Source organism: Bubalus bubalis, chromosome 21 (genome assembly GCF_019923935.1).
Source record: "Bubalus bubalis isolate 160015118507 breed Murrah chromosome 21, NDDB_SH_1, whole genome shotgun sequence".
Lineage (NCBI taxonomy): Eukaryota > Metazoa > Chordata > Mammalia > Artiodactyla > Bovidae > Bubalus > Bubalus bubalis.
The window spans coordinates 59031093-59050760 of record NC_059177.1 but is presented as its reverse complement, the minus strand read 5'-3'; the positions used below and the strand labels follow the sequence as shown (position 1 = coordinate 59050760).

Below are 19668 nucleotides of genomic sequence, written 5' to 3'. Positions count from 1 at the left end.
CTCTTTGTTGACCCCAACTCCTGGAGTTTGCTCAAACTCATGTCCATTGAGTCAATGATGCCATCCAACCATCTCATCCTCTGTCGTCCCCTTCTCCTCCCACTTCCCATCTTTCCCAGCATCAGGGTCTTTTCCAGTGAGTCAGTTTTTCTCATCAGGTGGCCAAAGTATTGGAGTTTCAGCTTCAGCTTCAGCCTTTCCAATGAATATTCAAGACACTTGATTAGGATACTTGGAGTATATCTGCTATCTCCCGCATGGTATAAACATCGGTTGTTCTCAATGTCTCAATTTGATCGCTATCAACTTCAACTGATCTACCCAACCCTGGAGCATCGTGCAAGGAGAAATCTCCAGCAGGAAGCTTCACAAACCGCCCCGGACACGTTGGGTCAGGCACAGCACTTTGTCCGATCGCTGCACAAAGCTCTCCGCGTGCTTCAGTTGTATTTTTACCTCCACTTTCAATATGCTGAAAATGTTGCTTGCTTCCCCTCCTGTCTTCAATACTAAAATGGCTACACACAAATTGACCAATTTTGATTTTTTAAAAGTGCATACTGATGAGACGGCTGTCACCATACGACGGAACAAAATTGTTTCAAATGAAGACAATTGAGTGCTACCAGAGCCATCTTACAGAAAGAAACAAACGAACATTTTGGCCAACCCAGTACAACACTGCGGTAATCAAAACAGCAGCGGCCCTGGCACGAAGCAGAAACACACAGAGACCGGACACAGAGCAGCGCAGAGAGAAACCCGCACCCCTGGGGTCGGTCACTCTAGATGAGGGGAGGGAAGAGAAGCAGTGCAGGAAAGCAGCCTCTTCAAGAAACGGTACTCGGAAAACGGACGGCTGTGTGCAAAGAAAGAAATGGGAACCTTCCCTAACAACATATACGAAAATAGACTCAAAATGGACTCAAGACCTAAATGGAAGTGGGCGCAGCCACTGTGGAGCACAGTATGGGAGTTCCTGAGAAAACTAAAAATACAACTACTATTAATACACGATCCAGCAACTCCACTCCTGGGCATACATGTCCAAACAGAAGTGTGAATAGATGTGCGCACGCCTACACAAAAAGTCACCAATTTTGATTTTTTAAAAATGCATACTGATGAGACAGCTCTCACCATGCAACGGAACAAAATCGTTTCAAATGAAGTTGAACACAACTTCAGCACAGCAGTATTTGTCGTGGCCAAGACAAGGACACGACCTGAACGACCACCGGCAGATGGACCAAGAAGGTGTGACGGGGCTCCCCTGGTGCTCCAGTGCTTGAGCATCCGCCCGCCGACGCAGGGGACACGGTTTCTGTCCCTGGTCCAGGAACTAAGATCCCACATGCTGTGGAGTAAGTGGGCTCACGCGCCACCATTCCTGAAGCCCGGGTGCCTACAGCGTCTGCTCCGCCACAAGAGAAGCCCCCACTCGCCGCAAGTAGAGAGCAGCCTGCACAGCAGCGAAGGCCCAGCACAACCAAAACTAAAAGACAGTTTTAAAAACCGAAGGATTTCAACTACACACTAGCTCTCCTGACCACCACCCCAGCTGGCACCCCTACTCGTATTTCGTGGGTCCACTGCCCCTACATGCGTCACACCAGAATTTTCAAATGTGCAAAGGCCAGTTCTCCAGTGGCTCCTAGCTGCAGCCCCAGCGCACGTGCCTGTCTTCGCGCGTGCGCCTGCTCGCATGAGCCGAGAAGCGTGTGGCTGGAAGCCGGTGCTGGCCCTGGCGGGCCTGGAGCTGATGTGGCTGCCCTGCCCGGCTTCCCTCCGACCGCCGGCTTTCCTGGCATCCAAAAGAGACGCGAGCGTCAGCCTGGCCCACCGCCCTCCTTCCTCCGGCAGAGGCCCGCCTCGGCTCACGGGGCGCGGCGGGAGGAGCCCCTGTCAGCGGGAACTCGTCGCTTTGCTGGAGCTCCAGGGGAAGGAGCCGGCGCTGGAATGCCGTCCCCCACTCAGGGTCTTGTCTAGTCTGTGGGTTAACGGCGAGTCCAGGGAGGAAGAGGAGGGGCGAGGGGTGTAATAAAGCCCCAGCTTTAGGGGAGCAAAGGCCCGCCGCCCGAGGTGGGGGTCTGCATGGGAGCCAGCACAGCTGCCAGCCCAGAAAGGCGCCCCCCCCCACCCCGTCACGCCTCCACCCCTGGAAGGGCTGTTTGGGGGTCGTCTTGGCCCAGGGCTGCTGGCTTCACCCCCCGCTCCAGGTCCCTTTTGGGACGAGAGGACCCTCCAGCTCTGGCATCTGCTCAGGTTGCCCTGGGCATCGCCTGAGTCCTGTCAGGGGATCGCTTCCCTGCCTCTTTCCCCTGAAAAGGAAACTGCTAGAGCCTGGTGGGCTGCCGTCTATGGGGTCGCACAGTCGGACACGACTGAAGCGACTTAGCAGCAGCAGCAGCAGAGCCCGGTGGGCTGCCTTCTATGGGGTCGCAGAGTTGGACACGACCGAAGCGACTTAGCAGCAGCAGCAGCAGAGCACACGGAAAGGGCTGTATGCTGTGGCCAAGTGGCGTTTATTCCTGGACTGCAATCTGCGAAGTCTGTCGATGCATGGTGTTTATAGGGTGAAGATGAAGACCCACCGTGATCATCTCAAATGATGCAGGAAAAGCACTCCAAAAAATTCAACTATGAAGTTTCCTCAGGGGACTTCCCTGGAGTCCCAGCGGTTAGGACTCCGGAGCTTCCACCACAGGGGCCACCTGGTTGGGGAACCAAGTTTCCATCCCCAGTTGGGGAACTAAGATCCCGCCTGCCGACTGGGGCAGTGAAAAATATAATGAATTACATAAAAAAAAATGTAAACATAAGCCAACTCACAGACAAACAGACCAGACTGGATGCTGCCAGAGGTAGAGGGTGGGGTGGGAGACACGGGTGAAGGGTCAAAGGCACAGGCTTCCAGGTCCTGGGACGGTAACGCCCGTGACGGTGACTGGCGTTCAGCACGCTCAACTACCTGCATATTGCAAAGCTGCTAACGCCGCTGAACCAAGCTTTCTTAACCTGACGTGGAGCAAGCCACGCTCCACAGAGACGCCTGAGATGCCCAGGTTTGAGGGTTTATTCACAAGGCAGCCAAGCATGGAGACAGGAGAATGAACCTCCCGGCAGGCAAGGGGCTGGGGCATGATGGAATCAGGAATAAGAAGCAGGGAGAGGTGGTGGGGAAAGGCATCACGTCCCACTGTGAGTCTGCGCAGGTGGAACCAGGTCCCAGGGTCTGCAGCTTCAAAAGGTCACCCTGTGGACACCCGTGCCGGCTCAGTTGGCAGGGCCGTGGTCCCACAGCTCAGCTCACACCAGGTGCAGCTGAAGCCGAGTTCCTGGAGGACAACCCACGCAGACGTGTTGTTTAGGCTCTGAGCTTCGTGGAGGATACGTGACTGACTCTATGCAGCAACGATTAAAATGAGCTTGAGGCGTCAAGGCAGGTTACAGGTGAAATGGATTTAACTACAGACTCCATACAGTTTCACAATGAGGATAGGTCTTAAAAAGTCCTCATCAGGACAAAAAAAAAAAAATCCTGGAACTGTGTACGGTGACGGACTGCGCTGTCACGGCACATACAGACGTTCAAGTACCGGGTACACTTGGGAGCTTCCCAGGCAGCTCAGCCAGCGGTCAGGAACCCGCCTGCCCCTGCAGGAGACGCAGGTTTGATCCCTGGGTCGGGAAGATCCCCTGGAGGAGGCCATGGCAACCCACTCCAGTATGCTGGCCTGGAGAATCCCATGCCAGAGGAGCCTGGCGGGCTGCAGTCCCTGGGGTCACAAAGAGTCAGACACGACTTAGTGACTAGACAACAAACGTTTAAACCACAAGAGATGACACACTAAACAAGACCATTTTCCTCCTTGCCTTCAGAGTCTTTTGCAGCCCTGAGCCTGCCTTCCGCCTGGTGTAGCAGCGGGGGCTGCTGTCAGCTGCCCCCTTAGGGGCCCACCGGGCCTTGCAGACCACCTCATTCACTGGTATTTTCTACCTGTACGTTTGTGGACCCTGGGATAGATACAATTGGTGCTTTTGTCTGTGGTTTTCTTGTGGGGTTTTTCAGTTTCCTGGGACAAAATGTGAATAGACCAGCATCCAGACAGGAGAACGGGGAGCAGGGCAAGGAGGCACAGAGCTGTGTGGGGCGCCTCAGTGAGGACGCGGCTCCGGTGGCCCACCGTCAGCTGAGCCTGCGCCGCCTGGTCCCCGGGGCCCACGGCCCCCAGCGGTGGGGGCAGGAGTCCCCACCGGCCAAGGCCAGCAGGTGCCGACTGCACGTCGTTGAAGGCAGCACCAGGCAAGGGCGGTGAGGACGGGCAAGAGGGTGCCCTGGAAGCCAGCTCTGCCGGCTGGAGTGGCCGCAGGTCAGGTGCGCGCCGGCTGTCACCTGCCAGCTGCCCGGAGAAGCCTCCAGGTGGCCAGTCTCCAGTGGGGCTGTGGACATCTACACGTGTGTGTGTGTGTGTGTGTGTGTGTGTGTGTGTGTGTGTGTGTAGAGGGTAGGGGTGTCTTGTGAGGACACCAGCGGCTGTGGACATCTACATGTGTGTGGTGTGTGTGTGTGTGTGTGTAGGAGTAGGGGTGTCCTGTGAGGACACCAGTCGCTGTGGACGTCTATACGTGTGTGTGTCTGTGTGTGTTTGTGTGTGTGTGTAGAGAGTAGGGGTGTCTTGTGAGGAACCCGCGGCTAGTCCCCGGGCCAGGGCAGAGGGGCCCAGGCCGCTCTCGGAGACCACAGAGCCCGGAGACCGCGGTGGGGGCCGACAGGGCGGGGTGTCCGCACGGACCCACACCGCAGAGCCGCCTCCAGAGTGGCCCTGAACAAGCGACCGCCACCGAGGGTCCAGATCGCCGGCTCTGGGTCAGTGCCTTTCCCAGAGCTGCTCCCTCAGCGGCCTCGCGAGCCCGCGTCGCCCGGGAGGCCCCCAGGCCCCTCCCCGGGCCGGCCCCCGCCCGGGGCGCGCGCGCCCCCACGCCGCGGGAGGCCGGTTGGGAGGCGCGCGCGGTCTCCACGGAGACGGCCGCGGGGACGCGCGCCCAACGCCCGCCGGCGGCCCGCTTGGGAGGCGCGCGCGGTCTCCACGGAGACGGCCGCGGGGACGCGCGCCCAACGCCCGCCGGCGGCCCGCTTGGGAGGCGCGCGCGGTCTCCACGGAGACGGCCGCGGGGACGCGCGCCCAACGCCCGCCGGCGGCCCGCGGCCTAGATCTCCGGCGCGGCTGGAGGCGGGCGGGCGGGCGCGAAGGGCCGGGGGTATTTGGGGAAAACGCGGAGGCTGGGCGTCCGCTCCCGCGTCCCTGGGGCAGAGACGAGCGTCCCCACTCCGGGGACCCTTCCCCTTCTGTCCCCAGAGGCCTCCGCCGGCCGACCCCGGCCGCGGCCGCTACGCTCGCCGCGGGTGATGACTGCGCCGCCCACACGGAAGGCTGCCCCCAAGTCCCCGGAGCCCCCCCGCCCAGGCCTCCAGGCCACAAGCGTCCCGCTGGAAATGCTCCTTCCTCCGCTTGGGGCCGCTGCTAGCCCCTCGCAGGCCTGGGGTGTGTGTGTGCGGCAGGAGGAGATGCCGTCTAGCTCCCCGCGCTCTCCAGACAAGCAGCCAATACTGGGGGCAGAGAAGAGAGGCCACGTCTCAGAACTCCTCCTAGTCAGGGCCCTTTCTTCTCATTGATTCACACAAACTTTTACTGAGCATCTACTGTGTGCCGCCTACAAAGGGTCCGGTGAGCCACAAGCCAGACAAGCAGAAGCTGGGTGGGGAAGAGAGACTTAAGCTATAAATGCAGAAGCTACAGTAGTGACATGTGCTTTGAAAAAAAAAAACAACCTGGAAAAGTGAAAGCCGGTGCGGGGTGGGTGGCCCTACTTCAGATGGGGTGCTCAGGGAGGGCTTCCCGAAGGAGGTGGTATTCACATGATTGGCAAGAATGGGAGGCGAAGGAGGGCTCACAAGCACAAAAGCCCCAAGTGGAGGGGCGGGTGGGGGACACCGTGCAGGGTAGGACAGCAAGGCAGCACGCTTGGATTTTATTCTAAGTGCGATGGGAAAGAGCCTGAGGGTTCAAGTTTAAGGAGGGATGGGCAGGATCTGAAGGGGCCCAGTGGGGGCGCTCTGAGAAAACGGTGGCTTCTGTGAAGATCTGGCCACAGGGAGACCCGCTCGGAGGCTTTCTTGGTCTTCTGGGGCTGGTAGTGCCTGGTGGACAGGTCCAGGGTGAGCTCAGAGGCCAGGAGACAGCTCGGGCTCTCCCCCAGGTCCCCTCCCAATATTCCCAGGTTCTGGGGCCTGGCCCCAAAGGACAGCCTTCTCACCCAGACAAGGCGGGCACATGGCCAATGTCCGTCCTCATCCAGGGGCCTGGCCTGGCCTCCCCTCCCCATCCCTTCCCCATCCCCAGCTAACTGGCCAGATGAGAGGTCAGGAAGGGCAAGAGCACTGGACTGGGAATAAGACTTGGAGAACAACCCAGAAACCCCGGGTGGGCTTGGCCCCTTCCCTGCAGCTTGTACCTCAGCTTCTTCAGGTCCCAGGGGATCCCATCCCCTGAACCCATTGAGGATGCTCCCAAAGCATTCAGGGGGCCACCTCCTTCAAGAAGCAGTGGCTGATGAGAGGGGAGGAGTGGAGGGGAGCTCAGTTTTGGAGAGCTGTGTATGTCAGGCTCTTGAGTTAGGAGGTGTTGTCTGGTGGGCTTTGCTGGCCTCTTCATTTTCCCAATGGGTCCCCATGCACCTGTCTTCTGAAATAGCAGTTAGAGCCCCTTCTAGTCTCATATTCGAGGCTACACAAGACAGAGGGGTCTTGGGGGCAGATGTTAAAGCAGATAATTTAATTTAGTTAGAGAAAATGGGAGAAGGAATTGGGGTGACCAGGGTTGAAGGAGCTGGGGTGGGAAGCGGGCTGTGGAAGGGAGGGCAGATGAGCCGGGGATATAAAGTCGAAGAGGTCAGCAGGGCCCAGATGCTGTGGCCAGGGCGGGGTACCCTGAGTGGGAAAGCAACAAGCTCCTACTCTCCTCTTCATAGGCCTCTGGTAGGGAGGAAGCGAGGGGTGGTGGGCAGGAGGAGGGGCACCCCCAGAAAGTGGCAGTTAGGGAGCTTTCAGGGCAGCTGGGGTTGGTTCTAGATCAGGAAAGAAGTCAGGATCCCCAGGACTGGGCGAGCCCAATCACTGAGATGAGCTTCTGTGAGCCTTGCCAGCCCTCGTGCTAGCCCTAAGCCTGCCCAGCTTGGACTCCCATTTCATTCATTCAACAAATATTTATTGAGGGCCTACTATGTGTCAGGCCCCGTGCAGCAGAGCTTGAGAGCATCCCTGCTCTCGTGGGGGTGACAGGCACAAGACAGGGCAATCTCAGACAGTGATTAACGGGGCACAACCAAGAGCTAGTGCTAGAAGGGGGTGGCACGGCCCCTTGAAATGAGGGGGACAGCAGATGCTTTGCCATCTTCCCTGGCCGGGGGAACCTTGCCAGTGAGGCAACACCGGAAGATGGTTTCTCTGCTTGTCAGGCTCTGCCCTGGCCCTGGTGCCCCTACCAGAACAGTGTCTGGATGCAACCTTGCCCCAGCCCCTCGGCCTCAATCCCCGGGGACCCATGGAGAAGATATGTTAAATACTGCCGAGGCCGGACAACAGTTCCGGCCTTGGCCTCCCTGGAGCATGGGCCAGCTCGCCCCCCAGGAGACCCGGCCGGAGGAGGGAGGCAAACAGGCAAGGGGCCAGCCTCTCCTGGGCCTCCCTGTCTGTGGAACATGGCTCGAAGGTCACTCAGCGCCACTGTCCCCCGAGCCTGCCCCCCTCTGCCGGGCAGCGATCCCCCTGCAGGGGAGGCCCCTCGGGGAGGCGGGAGCCAGCCTCTCCTGGGCCGCCCTGCCCACAGATCACAGCTCAAAGGCCACTCAGCACCACTGTCTTCCCAGAGCCTGCCCCCCTCCCTGCCCCTGGCTGGGCAGAGATCCCCACAGGGGAGGCACCTCGGGGAGGCGGGGCTGTGGCTGAAGGAAAAAGGAAGAAGAGGAGGGTGGGGCAGAGCCAGGCTGTGGGGGGCAGGATGCTGGGCCATCCAAATCCCCAAAAGGCTGAATTCGATGGGGGAGCCAGGAAGCCCCAAGGAGGCATCCAGGTCACCAGGGGTGGCCCGATGGCTGTGCCTGAAGTGTGGGGTGGGGATGGAGTGGGGAGACGCACACACAGGCCAGGCCGGGTGGACTCACAAGGCCCAGGATGGGTGCTCACGGGGGACGTGGGTTGGGGGGCGCACTTGGAAGCCTGCCGGATCACAGGGTATCAACACTTAAGTGGATTTGTAAGAGTGAATCTGGAGGCTCGTTCTGGGCTGATGAACAAAGGACAGTCAGGGAAACACATCAGCAACCGCCCGGCCTGCCCCGAGGGCACGACCAGCCAGGCACAGGCCCCCGGACGCGGACCGGTGTCCAGAGCCGAGACGTGCCCCTCGGTTGTCACTTCACAGCCTTGTTCCCCCAGTCGGGTTTTATACCACGAATAACTTTACTAAGAAAAAGGGCTCTTAAAGGAAAAAGACGTAAAAGGCCTGGAGAAGGCGGTGTGGCTGAACGGGCGGTGTGGCCCAGCGGGTCCCCAGCTGTGGCAGAGCCAGCTATGGGAAGCTGGGGGGATGCCCCGAGACACAAGCCTCTGCTCACGTCCACGGGAACAGCACCACCTGCCAGGCCCCGCGTCAGCTGTTGGCTCCGGTTGGGGGGCTGTCACTTCATGCCCCTCGTTCTCAGGACCCCCCACCCTGAGACGAGCCTCCCTCACTGGGACCCCGACACACCGCGCCCAGCAGTAGTGGGTCCTTGCATGCTGAGCAGCGCCCATCCCTTCTTTACACGCTGTCTTCTAAGCACTTTGGGGGCGTCTGAAGCAGGTGGGGGGGAGCCCCCCAAGGGGAAGTGGAGGTGGGTGGGCAGCCGGGGCTCTGGGCTCGCTCCACTGCCCCTGGGGACAGGGTGTGGGGGCCTCTCAGTCCTTTGTCCTGCCTCAGCAAGAGCGTCCGCTCTCCACAGGCGGCCCGCCTGCCACTGGCGGGGAGGGGGGAGACCAGAGACCCCCAGAGCACCCCCATTCAGGGCTTCACAATACACATTTGCATCTTAAAGGCGACCTTTCCCCACCGTCACACCTGGTGAATTCCCCCATTTCCCCTTAGATACTAAAAAGCACCTAAGGCCTCTTCCATTTTAAACCCCAAAGCGGGCCCAGGCTGGAGCCAGCCTCCTGTCTAAACCAGTGTGGGGAGACAGAGCCTCCTGTTACCCCCGGAGCCCACTGGGCCTTTCCCACAGGGGCTGCGACCCCTCAGACCTCTCGGCCTCACGTCTGGGGCCCCATCCTAGGTTGTCAGAAACTGTGTGTGTGTGTGTGGACCCCTACAGGGGTGGTGACAGAGCCAGCCCAGGGCCCAGACAGGTGGGTCACACGGGGAGTGTGTGGGGGAGCGGGGGTCCACGCCCAACCACATTCTGCTGCAGGGTGTGCCCCAGGGAACAGGGCCCGCAGGGAACAGGGCCAGGCCAGCTGCGCTCAGAGGGCCCCCCCGCCCCCCTACAAATAGGCAACATAGGGTCAGATAAGGATAAGTGCTATGAGGAAAATAAAGCGGGGCGGTGGGCCTGGAGGCAGCTCTGAATGGATTCTGGAGGAAAAGGCCCAGCCCCATGGCTGTGCCAAGGCCCCAAGCGGGAGTCCCGGCAAGGAACAAAAAGGCCAGAGCCAGAGGGTGGGGCGGTGGAGGGGGGAGCGGCACCCCGCTCTCTGCAAGTGTGGGGGAGAGCGGGACTGCTGGAGAAAATGGGAGACACAGAAGAGACACTTCAGACACCCCGGAAGGGATGTGGGCGGCCGCTGTCTGCTGCTCAGGAGAGAGATGGGTGTCACCAGTGTATGGATGGTGTTTGGAGCAGCAGGACCCCAGGCCCTGGCCAATTGCAGAGGCCCCTTTCCCAGCGTTTCGTCATTCTTCCATTGGCCACCGGAGGCCTTTGCCACCTGTCCTGTCCTTACAGGGGTGGCAGGCGGCTCCCGGGAGTGTGAGGTTCATGGACCACACCTTCCTGAAGGCGTGGGTCCAGTCCTCTGTTTCCTCATCTGTATGCTGAGGTCAGTGGGAGGACACCACTCCATCCCACCAGCTCCTGGAGCCCAGAGTTGGTGCCCCCAAGCCCCGGGGCCCACCAGGCTGGAGGGGCCTCTGGAGTGTGTCCGCCACATCCTCCCAGTGGTCTGGGCTGCGCTGCCCGGCCTGCATGTGTCCACCCTCTGCTCTGAGTCCTCCACTCCTCTCGGTATGGCCAGGCCTCCCCCTAGGCCGCAGAGCCTTCCCCCTACTCCTGCCGACCCCCTCCTCGCCGATCAGGTGCGGGACATCAGCCCATTGTTACTCAGCTCCCACCCCGCTTCTGCCCCGACCCAGGTCCAATCTGCAGATTTTTTTAAAAAGGGAAATTTGAAATCTGGACTGCATTTTTGTGTGAAATGGCCTGATTTTTAAATTTCGCCTTTTAAAATACACTGGGCTGAACAGGCAAAGTCCAGGCAGAGGTTCTGAGAAGTCGGAAGCTGGCCAGTCGGCTCAAGTTCAACCAGTTTCCTAAGGGGCTGCCCTGGGTAGACAGGTCCTCAGTTCTAGAAATTCTCTCAATCTCCAGGGCCCGGGCCATGCAGGTCCTCAGTTCTAGAAATTCTCTCAATCTCCAGGGCCCGGGCCATGCCTGGTCCCCTCCTCTCTGATGATGGTACTTCCTCTGTCTCCAGAGGACAGCCACTGTCTCCTGCCAGCCCACACCCTCCCCTTCCCGGGGGAGAGGGCCCTCACTCAGCCCTGCCTGCTGCGGCTTCACATTTTCAGCCCATCCCCCGCCCCCACAGGATGAGCAGGTTTCAGTCTGGGGTCCCCTCGGGGGTCTCGCCCTCTGTTCTCCCTTTGACCTGAGTCCCTCTCACCAGTCACCTGGTTGCCCTGGGCTAGCTGTCTCCCGGGTGCCCCGCTCACTCTCCACCTCCGTGCATCCTGAGGGGGACAAGGGGTCTCCATCTCCCAGCTTCTCGCCCTGCACACACCTTGCATCTCTGGAACCCGAGGTTTTCGCTCAAGCCCTGTGTGTCCGAGGGCCCCTGACCACTGCTCCCCATTCCCCCCTGGACTCAGGGCTCCCAGCCGCTGGGCTGGAAGGGGCTCGGCTTCTCCGCAGGAGCCCACGCTGAGACTCATCTTCCTTCTCTCTCCTGCTGGATGTACTCACTGTCCCCTTTTGTGGCTCCCAGCCCCTGACCTCCCCCGTCCGCCTGCAAATCCCTGGCTCAAAGTCCTTCACCCCTGGGGCTTATTATAACCGCGGCTTGTTGGACAGCACGAGAGCACGCGGGGCCGGCCGGGCAAACGCTGGGGCAGGGGTGCGCAGACCTCTGAGGGGCCCGCGGTTCTGCTCTACGCCCCCACTCCGTTCCGCCAGCCCCTCCTCCATGCTTGGGCCTCAGGAGACTGCACGGCGCAGGATCGGGCCTAAATCACTCACCCTAAAAGGGATCCACCCTCCTCCTGGAGCGTCTCTACGTGTCTCAGCTTTTCCCAAGTGAGGGCTCCTTTGGCTTGGAGAAAGATGGTCCGACGCCGCCTGCTCACCCCCAGGACTGGACCCAGCGGCAGGGCCGCCAACTTGCACAAGCTTCCGCCTGGTACCCAGAGAGAGTGTCCCCACTCTCAACTGCGCTCCCCACACGGAGTGGAGGGTGGGGGGGGGTGGTGCCCAGAACGACGAGCCGCTCCCCTCCCTCATCCTTGGGAAATCCTCCCGGGGCCAGCGCCTCCCCTCGCCCCCGCCGGAGCCGCCTTGTGGCTTTGGGGTAAAGGTGGAAGCTACTTCGCACCATAAAAATGGGGGCACGTGTAGCATCCACGGCGGCGGCGGGGGGGGGGGGGGGGGACACCTAGGAAATGTCCCCAGAGAAGCACCTGCAGTCCTCCCCGCCGCCTCCCGCGTGGTGCCCTGGGCCCTCGAGGCCTAAGGAGGCCTCGGGTGCGCAAAGGAAAGCGCCTGCATCCGCCCTCCCCTTGCACTCAGGCGGAGACCCCCCTCGAAGCGTCCCGGCTCCTTCCACACTGCCCCAGCCGACCGCGCGAGGGCGTGCCCTGTGTTAGTTCGGACAAATTAAAGCTCGTCCAGCGGGCAGGCCCGGGGTCCCCTGGACGCGATCTGGGCTTGGGGACCCGTGGAGCACTCTTGGCTGTCGGCTGCGGAGCTCCGGGCTGCGGGGTCCCGCTGGGGGCCCGCGCTATTCGGCCTCAAACCGGGTGCCCCCCTCCTCTCGCGCTCCCTCAGCCTAGGGTGCGCCCCTCCGTCCCCCTCTAGCGAGCCCTCCCTGGGCGCGGGCCGCCTCTCCATCGCGCAGCGGGCTCGGGCCCTGTCCAGGGTGCACAGCGGCGCGCACGGCGGTGCCGGGGAGGCCGGGTCTGGGAAGCCAGCGGCCGGGGAAGGGGCTCCAAGAAGCACAAGTTGGCGCCGGCCCCGGACCAGGCTGTTGTTGTTCTCAACGTGGTCCGCCGTTGGGCTATAAAAGGGGAGAGCGACGCCCTCCCCGCCAGAGCGCAGCGCGCACGCCCAGCCAGTTCCGGCGCAGGCAGCGGTGGCGGCAGCTTGCTAGGCCGATTTCCCGGCTCCCAGACTGTCCCTGCTCCGGGCACTTCGCGCCGGACTCCTACATTCCGATCGCTCCCGCGCCGGCCCCGCTTCCGGTCCCGATCCGGGACCCCCGCTCCGGCCGGCCCGGCCCCCACCCCAGCCCTGCCGCCCGGCCCCAGGCCCGGCCGCGGCCGCTCCCGCCTGGAGCCGCCGCGAGCCCCCAGCCCCCCGGCGCCCCCGCGGCCCCTCGCCTTTCTTTTCCCGGCGCGGCCCCCGGGTTTCCGCGCCCCGCCCGCCACCAACCCGCTCGCCACTATGTCTGTGGAGCTCGAAGAGGCCCTGCCGCTGACGACTGCCGAGGGGGCGGCCAAGAAGGCGGCGAAGGCCGGAGGCTCGGCCGCATTGTCTCCGTCCAAGAAGAGGAAGAATAGCAAAAAGAAGAATCAGCCGGGCAAGTACAGCCAGCTGGTGGTGGAGACCATCCGCCGGCTAGGCGAGCGCAACGGCTCATCGCTGGCCAAGATCTACGCGGAGGCCAAGAAGGTGGCGTGGTTCGATCAGCAAAACGGGCGCACCTACCTCAAGTATTCCATCAAGGCGCTGGTGCAGAACGACACCCTGCTGCAGGTGAAGGGCACCGGCGCCAACGGCTCCTTCAAGCTCAACCGCAAGAAGCTGGAGGGTGGCGGCGGCGAGCGGCGCGGAGCCCCGGCGCCCGCCTCTGCCCCAGCGCCCGCTGCGCACAAGGCCAAGAAGGCGGCCCCAGGCGCGGCCGCCCCGCGACGCGCGGACAAGAAGTCGGCTAAGGGCCCACAGCCCGAGAAGCGCTCGCACAAGAAGGGCGCCGCTTCCAAGAAGGACAAAGGCAGCAAGGCCAAGAAGGCGGCGGCCGCGGGTGGCAAGAAGGTGAAGAAGGCGGCCAAGCCCAGCGTCCCCAAAGTGCCCAAGGGCCGCAAGTGAGCGCGGGGCCTTGGCACCCACTTTTCCACCCCGAGTGCACGTAGGTTTTGCTCGGAGCCCGAACCGCCGTGCGCGCTCCGACAACAGTGGGCCCGGGCCGTGCCGGCCTGCCCATCCCCCAACGTGGGAGTTTTTTTTTTTTTTTTTTTTTCCCGATTATTGTTTGCTTTAGATTTTTGAAACGGCCCTGGCGACGCCCTTATTGGCTCTCGCTCTTGGCCCGGGCTGTCGCCTTGGTTACCGGCTCCGGGGCGCCAATGGCCGGGCTGCGCCTGCCCGCCCCGGCCCTGCGCGCGAGGACGCCACGGCGGCGCAGCCCTTCCCGCCTCCGGGCGCGCGCCGGGTAATGGCGCGGGAGCGCGCGTGGCTTCCTTTTCTCCGGTCTCCATTTTTGGGACAAAATAAATTGTTTAAACCTTTCAACCGTTCTTGTCGTCTTCGAGTGGAGTAAGGCTGGGCGCTGCTGCCGCGGGACTTGAGCTTGGGCTGGATGGGTAGCGGAGGGTCCCCTGCGCGCCACGTCCGTTAGAGACGCAGGCGGGGAGCTGGGCGGTTGGTCCCAGAAGAAGGCATGGGTTTACCTGGGTAGAATGGCGTTTTCGCCCACCGCCCGGGGGCTGGGGGAGCAGAAGGGGCTTTGCGGAGGTCTGCTCTTAGTCGCTGCAGGGTGGGCCTTCTGGAGTTCTGAGGCTCCCTGTTGATGTGATGGACAGCGGACCCAGGCTCACCCGCCGTGATGCAAGAAGTGGTCTGAGCAAAGCTGACCCTCCTGGAGCTTGTAAATCTGGAGCCTATGTGGGATCCAGAGTTAAGGGTAAATTGGCAGGAATGAGACGGCCTTGGGAGGCCCCCACCCCTTTGTGTTCAGCATATGAAATAGTTGTTGGTCCAAGTCGGGTACTAAGCTGAGGCCTACTTTAATATGTTCCTATGAAGGGACAGCTCTGCAAAACGAGAGAACTGGAGCGATGGGGAAGCTAGCGAACATTCCAGAATAGTGCATATGTACAGACCAAGCTGAGCAAGCCTGGGCTGGGGCTAGATGAGAGCCGCAGAGAATCCTGGTACAGCAAGTTCCTTGACTGCCGCCTGGCAGCCACTACCCTCTGTAACAGGGATGGGTAACAGCACAGATCCTCCACACGGTGGGCAAACGGCCACTCAGACCCACTTGACCGCTCCCGGCCCTGCTGGGGGTCCGCACTGCCTCCTGCCTGCAGGGCCAGCTGCCAGTGTTACCGCCCAGCTCTGTCCTGGGCCAAGCCAGTTCAGGTGCAGGCCCTGCCCACGTTTTTGCTGGGGGTGGGAGGGAACCACGTCATCCTCTCTAAAGTGACCAGGCCGCCTTTGGGGAGGAGGAGGAATGCTGGACTTGGCAGTGGCTGTCTGGATTCTTGGGAAAAACACCCACCCTGCCAGCCCAGGTTTTGGCTACAGCTTCATCTACTTTGCAACTCTGATTGGGGGGCAGTGTGCCCAGTACCCTGCTGCAGGGCCAGTGTGCCAGACCGGGCCAGTCCCAAGCTGTCTGCAGAGCCAGCCAATAGGCCACCAACAGCTAGCAGCTCTGGGAGACCTTGGCCTCCCCAGGGTCCAGCGGATGGTGCTCCTGACCCACTAAACGTGAGCCCTCAGATTCCACCCTCTCTCCCTGAACCAGATGCCACCTGGGCTCACCCCAGCTGTCCAAGTCAGCCTCCGGCTGGGGCCTGGCTCTCTGGCCCTCTCCCCGGTGGCCCTTGGAGGGGTGGGGACCGGGCAGTGAACTCTGCCTCTTCTGGCCAAGTTCTTCACACCAAGCAGCTTTCCCTTGCAGAGCTCCCCCTGACCCAAGCTCCTCCCCTTGCTAACTCCACCCTTTGACGACCTCCGTCCAGCTTCACACCCCCAAGTGGCCCTGCAGGTCAGCCGTTCTGCACGGTCTTTGCAGACTTCCCGCCTAAATCGGCTCTGGCCGCTCACCACCCAGTTCTCCCAGTGGCCTCCAGCTCTGATGCCACCCCCACCTCTCCTTTCACTCCCTCCCCTCTGCTCTTTGAAGGCTTGGGCCCTGGCTTGTTGCCTTTTCCACGCTAACGCTTGTTTCTCCAAGAGCACTGGCACGCCTCTTCTGATGATACAAAGCACTTTAATTTTCTCCCAGGGACAAAGTCATGCCCTGTGTTGTCCAGCCACAATGCTCTGGGGTCTGGACCTTCCAGTCCCAAGGATGGTCATGTGACCAGAGACCTGGCTGATGATTCTTTAACCCGTTGCCTGGCCACAACGATTGGTGAAATGAGTTTTTGACCTCAATGAGTCAGTCTGGAAGTAATGAGAAAGAGGTGCTCTTCCGCCCAGGACCACTAAGGGTAGGGGCATTGGGCCAGAGCTGCCGGTGGCCACCCTTGTCGCCACTCGGGAGAATGCCCACCTGGAAAAGAGGCCAAGGCAGAGAAAGCTGGAGCCAGTACACAGAGAAACAGATCCCTAAGGATATTAATGCAAGGTCCAGAGCCAGCGGTGCCTGAAGCTACTTAGAGCCGGCTGTTCCAGGAGCCGACGCTTGCTTTTTACATAGGCTAGTTTGCCTTGTGTTTCTGTTACCTGCAATCCGGTCTCACTTCAACTCATTTTATCCTCCCATGCCCACATGGGACCTTGTCATCCATTCAAACTGCTCTTCCTCAAAACCACCCACCCAGGACTTCCCTGGTTGTCCAGTGGTTGAAAATCCACCCGCCAATGCAGGAGACGCAGGTTCTATCGCTGGTCCAGGAAGATGCTGTGTGCCGTGGAGGAAGTGAGCTCGTGGGCCACAGCCCGAGCCTGTGCTGTGGAGCCCGTGCTCTGCAACGAGAGAAGCCACTGCAGTGAGAACCTGTGCTGCGCACTGCAGAGCGCCTCCTGCAATTGGAGGAAGCCTTTGCGGCCTACAGTAAACCCGTGAAGATTGGACCCGCGCTCTCCCAGGGGCCTTCACTCCACCCACAGGCCCCTCCTCAACTCTGCCCAAGTTGCCTTCAGCCGAGCGTGGGTGGGTCCCATGCCCTGAAGGTGAAGAAACACCCTTTGTGTGCCTGGCACCCCGAGGAAGGCTTCAGACACCTTGGCCTCAAGAGAGCCCGAGAGGGAGGTGTTCCAACACCCACCTTAGTGGTGCGGGAGGTCTGTTTTCTGCTCCGTCACCACACTCAGCTCCTGCACAGAGCAGGGGCCAGGGGTGGGGCGCAGGGCGCGGGGATCGACTTACTGTGTGTCTTGGACTTGGCTTCAAGGGGCCTCAATTCCAGGTTGTGAAGAGGAACTAAAAAGCCTCTTGATGAAAGTGAAAGTGGAGAGTGAAAAAGTTTGAAGATCATGGCATCCGGTCCCATCACTTCATGGGAAATAGATGGGGAAACAGTGTCAGACTTTATTTTTTTGGGCTCCCAAATCACTGCAGATGGTGACTGCAGCCACGAAATTAAAAGACGCTTACTCCTTGGAAGGAAAGTTATGACCAACCTAGATAGCATATGGAGAAGGCAATGCACCCCACTCCAGTACTCTTGCCTGGAAAATCCCATGGACAGAGGAGCCTTGGAAGGCTGCAGTCCATGGGGTCGCTCAGGGTTGGACACGACTGAGCGACTTTACTTTCACTTTTCACTTTCATGCATTGGAGAAGGAAATGGCAACCCACTCCAGTGTTCTTGCCTGGAGAATCCCAGGGACAGGGGAGCCTGGTGGGCTGCCATCTCGGGTCGCACAGAGTCCGACACGACTGAAGTGACTTAGCAGCAGATAGCATATTCAAAAGCAGAGACCCTACTTTGCCAACAAAGGTTCATCTAGCCAATGCAATGGTTTTTCCAGTGGTCATGTATGGATGTGCGAGTTGGACTGTGAAGAAGGCTGAGCGCCGAAGAATTGATGCCTTTGAACTGTGTTGTTGGAGAAGACTCTTGAGAGTCCCTTGGATGGCAAGGAGATCCAACCAGTCCATTCTGAAGGAGATGAGCCCTGGGATTTCTTTGGAAGGAATGATGCTAAAGCTGAAACTCCAGTACTTTGGCCACCTCATGCGAAGAGTTGACTCATTGGAAAAGACTCTGATGCTGGGAGGGATTGGGGGCAGGAGGAGAAGGGGACGACAGAGGATGAGATGGCTGGATGGCATCACTGACTCAATGGACGTGAGTCTGGGTGAACTCCGGGAGTTGGTGATGGACAGGGAGGCCTGGCGTGCTGCGATTCATGGGGTCGCAGAGTCAGACACGACTGAGCGACTGAACTGAACTGAATTCCAGGTAAACATTGAAGGCACGTAACGCCACAGGGCTCTGGAGGAGGGCTTCCTGGATGAGGTGACGGTACTACAGCAAGGAGGCAAGCGACCACAGGCACAGCCATGGTCCAGGCCTGCATCCGCTGGACAGGAGGGGCTGGGTGGGGGTGGGGGTGGGGGTGGGGGCCCACAGTGGCAGGGCAGGGCTCTGGACCTGGCTCCACCATGGTCTGTCTGGGGCAAGACTGCTCTCTCCAAGCCTCAGTGTCCTCGTCTATAAACAGAGCCGAAAGAGATTTGTTTTGCTCACTCATCTGCTGAGCAGGGCTGTCTGACCCTCTGGCCAGGGTCTCAGGTTTTCCACCACCTCTGGGTGTACAGCCCTCTCTCCTGCGAGGCTGGCTCCTTCCTCTCCCTGGCCTGCGACCTGCCTCTCTGGGAACCTCCTCAGATCTCAGGTCTGCCTCTGTGTTCTGGATCCTGCTTCTCCCTGGGCCCCAGATGGCTCCACAGACACTGCAAAGGCCCCTTCCGAGGCCAAACTGCCCGAGCAACCCGTAGAATGGGGTCTTGACCCAGTCAACTCTGGCTCAAGCTGTTCTCCACCAGGACAGGGCCTGGTGCTGAGCACAGGACTGAAACCCAAGTCCATGTTGCATCTGACCTTGCCGATGGGGGTATCCTCGTCCTGCAGAAGCTGAGACTCTTCGTCCAGAGGTGGACATGTCCACATGTGGCCCGGGAATCAGGAACCCTGAGAATCCAGGGAAAGTAGACTGCCAGCTCCGGTGCCACTTCCCACTGAGGAGGTAAGTGGGCAGCCCGGCAACCACAGCGGCGGCTTCCACCTGAATTCGGCAAGAATCTGCCCGTGGCTGCCCCGCAGGGAAATATACAAGTGAGGGCGGCCCCGTACGGCCCGGCCACAGCTGTGCAAAGAGATCGAGATTCCCCATCATCAGGTGGGTGCATGCCAGCCGGGACCAGTCTCAACAGAGGTGCACAGACCCCAGAGCCCTTCTGATGGTCTCCAGGCAACAGAGGGGCAGAATGTAGCCAGAGCTTTCTTAGACACGGCAGAAGCACCTGCATGTTTCTGAGCTGCCCTCTAGAAGCAGGGAGGGGAGTGGGTTATCCAGGGAGCCTGGCAGGAGGGTCCCCCAGCGGCCTTTAGTCCCACAAGGCACTCGGTCATCAGAGGCACCTCCTGAGAAGTTTTTATGTGGAGATTACACATTTTGTGTGTGTGCGTGTGAAACCTCCCACTTTTAAAATGCAGACTTGAAACTGGAACTTTGTGCATTGATGGCAGGAATATAAAGTGATGCAGCTATTGGAAAACAGTATGGAGGTTCCTCAAAAATTCAAACATAGAGTTGAGCCATCAATTTTACTTCTGGGGACACACCCAAAAGAATTGAAAATAGTGACGCAGAGATTCGAGCAGCTGTGCTCAGAGCAGCACTAACCACAACAGCCAACTGGTGGAAGCAACCCAGGGGTCCATCAGTGGCTGATGGATGAACAGTGTGGTCTCGACACACCACTCAGTATTATTCAGTCTTAAAAGGAAGTCCTGACACTTGCGACAACATGGATTAACCTGAAAAACACTGCGCTCAGTGAAACAAGCCAGTCACAAAGGGACAAGTATTGCATGATCCCACTTATATGAGGGCCTACGGGACTCAAGTTCACAAAGACAGGAAGTAGGATGGTGGGTGTCAGAGGCTGGGACAGGGATGGGTTCAGGATCTCAGGTTTGCAAGCTGGAAAGTCTCTGGGAATGGCTGCTGGTGGTGGCC

At 60.1% G+C, this 19668-nt stretch overlaps 1 protein-coding gene across 1 annotated transcript; it reads left to right on the top strand.

Annotated features, from left to right (window-relative positions):
• The first annotated feature begins 12606 nt into the window (after nt 1–12606).
• LOC102392521 (histone H1.10) lies at nt 12607–14037 on the top strand. Its single transcript, XM_006078849.4, has one exon. The coding sequence runs from the start codon at nt 12970–12972 to the stop codon at nt 13612–13614; it is 645 nt and encodes a 214-aa protein (XP_006078911.1). The 5' UTR covers nt 12607–12969; the 3' UTR covers nt 13615–14037.
• The last annotated feature ends 5631 nt before the right edge of the window (nt 14038–19668 follow it).

Bases quoted from the DNA above. Each gene is read 5' to 3' on its own strand.
- LOC102392521 (XM_006078849.4), top strand. From the start codon at position 12,970: ATGTCTGTGGAGCTCGAAGAGGCCCTGCCGCTGACGACTGCCGAGGGG.